An 8190-nucleotide genomic window follows, 5' to 3' on the forward strand; every position below is an offset into this window, starting at 1 on the left:
GGGGCTCCCCCCTGCAGCTGATCACATCAACCGGGAAGTTCATCTTGCAACACTTCATCTCGCACTCCCATTCCCCGGCTGACGCTCGTAGGGGGGGCACTGCTTGCACCCCCACCTGTCGCCTAAGTAGGGAGCGTGGCCTCTCACGGGGTGCAGATCCCTTTTGGGCTGACATTGCAGCTAAGGACTGACATGTCATGGGGACATCTTGGCTACCCTTGTTTTTTCCTGTTGTACCTCTCTTCAGTAGAGTAGGTACTGTAAAAGCCACGCTGCTTTTAGTACCAGATGATCCTCTTCCTGGGGTGATCTTCCTAAGCTATAACAATGTGAGTGTTAAGAGACAGATCTGTACTAGGCGTGCAGTGCAAAATGTATGTTCCACACAAAGTGTACAACTGACACAGGAAGAAGTTACTCATGGCATCACTCTTTTCAAGTCTTGCTTGCATTTCTAAAGAGGTCTTGTACTATAACTAATTGTTCTAATGTTTTTAGATGAACTTGAAGAAATGTTGAATCCAATGGGAACAGTACAAACTAATCCTTACACTGAAAATGCAACAGCTTTGCACATTAAATTTCAAGAATACTCAAAACTGCCTATTTATTACCCTCCCTTTGATAAGGTAAGAAATTAAATAAGAAGCACAAATGCTAGTATGTAAGTGGCTATTTTTAACTCGAATCGTGAATTTCTATTGAATTCCACCCTTCCTGTCTTTTTGCTTTACTTAAACATGGAATATGTAATTGTGTCTTGATGCCTTGGTTTCAAGACATCGAAGCCAAGTCTTTGAGCATACTTTTTTCTAACATCCCACATGTCTGTTACCTTTTGTACTTTTGAAGGTCAGCAAAATAATGTTGTGTTTTTGGTTCTTTTTTAATTTTATAGCTGTCTTTAATAAAAAATATACTGTAGCTGGCATTCTGGACACTTCAGTATAAACGCATTCAATAGTTCAATCATAACTCAAAAGGATGACACTTCTGTTCATAAGAATTTATTTTATTTGTTCTCTATAAACCTTTCTTCTTCAGCAACTAAAATTATTCTGTGGAAAGCAATTTTATGCTTGTTTCTATGCTAAAATGAACTTAAGCCTGCTCTAAACTAAATCAACTTATATTGCCCCATGTAATGCCACCAATACGAGTACAAATCTCTGCCCAAGTAGAGGGAGGTGTGTTTGAATCTCTGTTCAGAATACAGTTCAGTAACTATAGTATAAATGCTAGACAGCTGGTCTAGTTACAAACAAGCAAGTAAAGCTAATCCCAGGAGACAAGTCAGTCATAAAATAAGTGTTAAAAGCAGCCAGTCACTGACATGTGTTGAAATAAGGTTTTATTTTCCCCATATGTTATTCTAGAGTTCTTCTGTAGGAAAGTTAGCACCAGCTTGGTTAAATTCTTGCTGAGATCATCACCTTTGATAGAGAAACACATGCAAATTCCAAAAACAAGGCTGTCTTGATCAGTGTCATTCTCAAATACAAGTCACAAGAACAAGGCAAAAATCATGATAATAAAATACAGTAATAATTAATTCTGTAATTCAAAATGACAGCAGATCCCTGCTAATCTGTCACAGAATGTCAGGAAAGCCTCCAAAACTATATATGCATAAGTAATTTATAACCAGTAAACAGTCATTTTCCTGATTAGAATGGGAAATGCCACTTCCTGAAAGTGCAGCAACTTCTCATACCAAAATAAATTTGGGCAATTATATCATCTGTTTACTTGGACCGCCTGTTGATTTTTTTTTTTTTTCTTAGTTGCATAATTTCTCAAAAAATGCTGAAGTTTTTGTTTTCCTAGCATTATTTTTTAAGTATATTGCCTACACTACTAGGTATTTTTTGTGTTCATATTTTCTTTTGTGCTTTTTTATTACATACATCTAAAAAGTCCTATGTTCTAACACATTCATATATCTCAATAAAATCTGGCTACTTTTTTTGCAAGTAGTTATCTATTTATAGTATTTAAAAGATATCTGACAGATTAATGTTCCTTATCTGTCACAACTGTTATTAGATGGCTTTGTCTTCAGTTGTACCCCAGAAGTCGTATACTTGAACCTGGGGGAATTTCCTGTCCTTTTTCTATAGTGGCTGCACAGGTAGTTGAATACTCGCTTGTAGAAATCAACCTTGAATAAGCAGCTAAATTTGTCAGTTTTTTGGTGTGCTTCAGTTTCTCAAAAGCACACTACTTTTAATACTCCAGAATGGTGGAAATGTGTTGCAATGTCTTTGGTAAATTCAGAGCACAGAAAGATACCTTCACTTGAAGAGTTCAGTTCCATTTTTGGGGATAAACTAATAACATTAATGATGTGACACTTCCAGAGGTGGCTCCAAATAAATCTTTCCCAGGAATCAAAGCTCATCTTTTTTGTTGAAGGTCTTTCTGGATTAAAATGATTGGCTGGTTCAGGTCCTCAGCTGGCAGAATGGATCAGTGCATTTATTTGACTAATATACAGCTGAGAATTTGGATCTGCAGTTATTTGTTCAAATTTTCAAATCAGATTAAGCATCTATGGCAGAATACCCTTACAATCAGATGTCCGAGCGTGGTTTGGGAATCGTTGATCTTAAAGATGCACCACAACATCAGCTCATCTGCAAAAAGGAAATGTAGCCCCTCACTAGCTTAACTGAAGCCAGTCATAGGAGAGGAGACAAAGAGCGTGAACTGTTTAGCCTAGGAAAATGAATGCTGAGAGAAGGATAGGATTACCGCAAACAAATCAGCAGGGAAAGATTGATTAACACTGAACTGTAGAGAGAAGTTTTTAAATTGAAGGATAATGTTGGCATAAAAACAAATAAGTATAAATTGTTCAGCAGTAAATGTAGGTTGGAGTAAGAAGAGGTTTCTAACTAACAGAACGGTGAGATTTTTGGAACAGCCTTTTAATAGGCATTTTTGCCCCTACTACTCCTAAGTTATTTTTAGGAGTGAGCTTAATCAGTTTATGAAATAATTATTTGGTGTGGTGGCTGTTGAAGTCAGGGGACTGACCCAGAAAATCCTTTCCAGTTCTATGCTCATGGCTGCTTTTTTCACAGTACCACTTTCTTGATACAACTTGTGAAAGTACTGATAGTATATGGCCACTGAATGGCTCAGAGTACTGGTAAAAAGATAAATGCTGTTGGTTCAAATCCAGTCAGCATCATCAGTTACTATATGTTCTATACATTCAGGGGACTGTAAAACTTGGTTAAAAATCTTAATCTTTTTCAGTGTGGCAGCTATCTAAATTAGAATATCTCACCACAACAGGGTTATAATTGACATTAATACTGACAGTTCGAGCACATCCAACAAGGAATGAAGGGGCATGGAATAGAACTACTTATCAAGTCAGTGAGCAACCGTGCAGTGAGTGACAGTCAACATGGCTGAAGATGTGTTTTATGGATAGATACTTGACAGCAGTTTCTAAGGATATAACCTAAAAGCTTTCCAACAATTAAATTGACTTATGATGTTTAAAGAGAAAGGGGAGAACTTTGTGCTTTCGTGCCCTGTATCAGAGTCTTTGATGCCAAATTACCTGGATCTACACAGGGACGTAGGTTGTAGCCGCGTTGGTCTAAGGCAGGTGTGGGCAAAATGCAGCCTGTGGGCCGGATGCGACTTGCCAAGCTATTCTATCTGGCTTGCAGGGAGCCTAAAAAGTTTAGAAAATTAATATTTATCTGCCCTTGACTGCCTGTTATGCAGCCCTTGATGGCTTCCCAAAACTCAGTAAGTGGCCCTCTGCCCAAAATAATTGCCTGCCCCTGGTCTAAGGACATAGGCAGACAAGGTTCTTTGGGTGAATCTGATATCTTTTATTAGACCAACTTAAATAGTTGGAAAAATACCAGCCCAGCCTCTGGCTGCTTTACTATTCATTCCATCCAGGAAGAGCACACAACAACTGCAGAGACTTCCTCAGCTTGACGAAGGGTTTTTAAACCCGAAAGCTTGCCTAAATTTTTTTTTCCCAAGTATTTAAGTTTGTCTAATAAAAGATAGCTAGATCTACACAGATTGCTACCTTCAAGTTGCCTGAAAAATAAGTGTTTTTTAGGTCAATATTGTTTGTGAACAATACGTTGCACTGGTATTTGTATTCCCCAAGCTCATAGCTGTTATGTAGTGCACGTGTGATTGTGAATACTATTCTGTTTTATAGAAGAATTTGTTTTATCAGCTATCAATAAAAAACACACTTCTATTGGAGAGGAATAATACTTGTTAGGACATATGCCCTAAAATCAGATAGAATTTTAAGACTGAATAAATATTTAATCAGATTCCTAGTTATATAAATGACACCGCAAATGCCACTTCATTGCTTTCCTTTTGCAACGTTTCCGCATAATGCGGTCAGATTTTTTATTTAAACCTAATCCTTACACTGTTATCCTTTTACAGATACTTGAAAAGGCAGCTGAAATTGCAAAAAGCAGTGACAGTGCTATGGCAGTGAGTATCCAACCCAAGTCTCTTTTTAAGAAAATAATATTTAAATTAAGGTTACTTTTCTGTCACTTTGTATTATTCTAATATAAAGTATATACGTGAACTCAAACTCAGAATCTTTAGTAGATGTGTTTTCATTTTTTCATTATCTTTTTTTTCTTTTCTTTTCTTTTTTTTAAGATTACCACTTTTTTAGGCATTAAGTCTTTTCTTCAAATCATCTATCTAGGCAGCAATTCGGTTGGAGTTGACAGAGTTGACAAGGGATGCTTTAAAAAAGACAACTGTATCTTACTTTTCATGGATTCTTCCTAATAAAAATTTTTACTTTGGTTTCTGATCGCCTACAAATTTAAAGATAAAAGTAGGTTGGGCACTGTTTGGTGTACTTGGTTGTTGGAGGTTTCCTGGGAATTCCAGGAACTGTGCAAAGAGTATGGGACAGTGGTGCGTGCCACTGTTTGAGCTGTCCTGGGGAGACCCAAAATAGATCAAGCTGCAGGAGAATGCTACCCACCCCTCGCATGATCCCAGGGAGACCTGAGACTATACAAGGGACTGAAGGGCAGTGGCACTGCTGCTTGCTCCGTCCTGTGTCTCTCATTGTAGCAGCTGGGTCACCGCAGGACTCCTTGTCAGCTCACCTCTGAGCAGGCTGTCAGGGAACCAGCTGTTCTCCCTCCTTTTGGAGGGCTATTAGGGATGACCTTCCTCATAGGGAACCTCCTTGTACCACATGTAACTGAGCAAGTGTTACACATGGCAATACAAAATAGCAACATAGTTTAAAGAGCTATCAGTCTGTTGTGGAACCGCTAGATCTTTCCTCCACAAACTGCTTGAATGGTGTTATGCTCCCTATTTGAACTGGGAAAAAGGCATTTTTTCCAAAATAAATGGGACCCTTGTCCATACCCATACAGGTCAGTTGCATCAAGAAGCAGTAACTTCTATTATATTTCATTACACCTTGTTTTGCATTTTAAATTGATAGAAACATTTTCTCAGCTTAATTTCTTTCCTTTGTAACATGCATTATAAGGGTGCATCTACTGAACAAGGGGGATTGATTAATCATCACAGTCTTCTTAAAATAGAAAATTCAGTATTAAACCTATTAAAAGTAAAATTAACTTTGACCTTCCAGAAATCAAAATTGTGTTAACTATCAATATAAAATGGAAAAAAAGATATTCTCAGAATAAAACAGGTTTTAGCAGTTTAAATGATGCCTGTGTTAGCATTTACAAAAACCGTTTCCTTTCTATTATGGGTGGAAGTGCATCCATGACTTCTAATTTTTACTTGCATATAACCTATCTGTGGACATAAAATTTGTTTGTTTGAAAACAAAAGAAAAATAGGTGCTTCCTGAACAAGACTGAGCTAAGAAAACAGCAAGATTGCCATCTAGTGTCATTAACACTGAAGTTAAATGACTTTTTCCAAGTACATTTTTGTAAATTGAATTTTGAATCAGTTTCTAGAACTGTTGTCTAGATATCTCCTTCCATTACTAGACTAAGAAATGTTTCCTTATATTTTTAAAAAATGAGTCTTTCTTTCTTTTCCCCTCCTGGTGTAGATTTAACATAGGGTATTAGATCAAACAAGTCATTGTCTTTTATAATGTGTTTGATTCTTGAAGTTACTTAACTAACTTGTATTTTTCTAGGGTCGAGGTGGCAAGAAGTTCTATGTTGTGCTAAAAGAAATCATGGAAAGGGACCCCTTGTCTCAACTCTGTGAAAATGAAATGGATCTTATTTGGACATTGCGCTATGACTGCCGTGAAAATTTTCCACAATCATTGCCAAAATTGCTGCTTTCTGTAAAATGGAACAAACTTGAAGATGTTGCTCAGGTGAGGTGAATGAGAAAGGCAGTCTAAAAATACTAGGGAGAAATCATGAGCAAAAAATTTCCTGTGCATGCAAATATTGGAAGTGTTTTGCCAAGCTTTGTATAAAACGAAGTGTGTAATAAATTTTGCAGAAGCATGTTGCTTCTAATTAAAGTGGTAAGCATTAAGAACAGGTCATCAGAATTTCTTCTTTAAAAAAATACCAGGGAAGGAATGTGCTTAAAGTTCCTTTAAACTAGAAGACTCCAAATTTATTTCTAAATGACAACTGAACAGTCCATGGAAAATTGGAAACAAATAAAACTAACCCAATTAATTTTTGGTGTTTTATTCGCCTGTGCAGATTTAGTATGTATATGGATATAAGCATTTATAAGCCCAGGGCTTGGATTGAACCTGCAAGGCTAAATTATTGGATTCAGACTCCTCCTTTATGTTAATTTGTTTGGTTAAACCTTTCTAAAACTAATTGCTCAAAGAAATTAATCAGTAGTTAATAAAGTGAATAATTGACTTTTTGCATAAAATATCTAAGGTGCACGTTAGTTTTACAAAGTAACTTGTCTTTTCCTTTTGTGAGACAACTTACTTGAGTAAAATTTTCATAAAGCTGCTGTAGAAATAATTAGAGTATTCAAGTGTCATGTTGCTGCAATTTACCAAAAGTAAATTTGTAGAATGAGACTGCCACAAGGTGCTGTATAGGAAACCCTCTTTTCTTCGTTGTAAGTGGCAAATTTACATTTTCCAACAACATTCTACATAGAATCTCAGTTTTGCATAGCTTCTTGAGAAAAGGTAGGAACTTTTTGGATGGTAACTTTTGAATCTATTTCAGGTTTCTTTAACAAGGGAAAGGACAAAAATTGTTATGCCATTATTAGTGGACTATGTACTTAGTGAACCTGAAAACAGCTGCTGTGTCTTTTGCGATTCTGAAGATCAGCTGATGACTTCATAATTCAGACTTTTTACTGAAATGTTTATTCTCCTAAGGCACTTATGAAGTGAAATTTTCCCTTATAGTGTTATCAAGTAATCAAAACCATTTTTATTCCTAAAATGTTGATCAATATTGTTTGTGAATTGCACAGAAAAAAATATTTTTCATGGTTATAATGTTCTTAATTCACAAACTAACTTAAAGCCATAAATACTACAAAAAATAATGTTGTCTTATATTTCTGTTTGAAATTTGCCTAGTTTTAATGCATATTCAGTAGATAAAGCAAAATCTCACAGAGCTTTAACAAACCCAACACCCAGTGTGACAGAACCAGATACTTGCTGCAGTACATCTGCTTGCTTTAATTTCAGTCTTACTGTTGCTAGAACTGTTCACTGAATGACGTATGATTCTTAGAGATTGTCATACCAAGATGATATTTGTTTCTATCTGTGGAATTAACTTCGGGAATATTGTAATGAAGTTCTTTAATGTAGTTGTCGCTGGTAGGTGCTGTAAGGCCTCGCACCCTTTTTGGTTGGTGCCTCCCTAGCGACACCAGGGTGAGACTGCACCCCAAGGCCACCTCGATGGTTCTGAGCGCTGCCTTTACTTGCCTGCCACAACTTTGATGTTGATTAATGGGGGAGGCAGTTCACTGTCAGTAGTCCCAGAGGGGTCATGACCCTTGTCTTTTTTTATGGGACTCCAAACCTCCCTTTTACCCCACCCTTACCACATCCAAAGCCTGGGAGGAGTCTGCTCCCTGTAACCTTCTCTGGGATGATATCTTCTCACCTGTGAGGCCCGCCTCAACCAGGGTCGGGTCTGTTCAGCTCTTAATCTCTCCTGAATTGATCCCTTGTCTTCGGGCCCACCTTCAGGA

At 37.1% G+C, this 8190-nt stretch overlaps 1 protein-coding gene across 4 annotated transcripts in view; it reads left to right on the plus strand.

Annotated features, from left to right (window-relative positions):
- Positions 1-8190, plus strand: part of PIK3CB (phosphatidylinositol-4,5-bisphosphate 3-kinase catalytic subunit beta) — a 230936-nt gene that overhangs the window by 172771 nt on the left and 49975 nt on the right. For all 4 annotated transcript variants that reach the window (XR_002095095.1, XM_019503673.1, XM_019503675.1 and 1 more), the window contains 3 exons: positions 499-629; positions 4447-4497; positions 6170-6358. Coding sequence is in view for 3 of the 4 variants with exons in the window: in XM_019503673.1 (XP_019359218.1) it covers positions 499-629; positions 4447-4497; positions 6170-6358 (371 nt within the window). In the remaining variant the exon portion in view is untranslated. The remainder of the gene's footprint in view (positions 1-498; positions 630-4446; positions 4498-6169; positions 6359-8190) is intronic.

This window comes from Gavialis gangeticus, unplaced genomic scaffold (genome assembly GCF_001723915.1).
Source record: "Gavialis gangeticus isolate Ggan-Ray unplaced genomic scaffold, GavGan_comp1, whole genome shotgun sequence".
NCBI classification, from domain to species: Eukaryota; Metazoa; Chordata; order Crocodylia; family Gavialidae; genus Gavialis; species Gavialis gangeticus.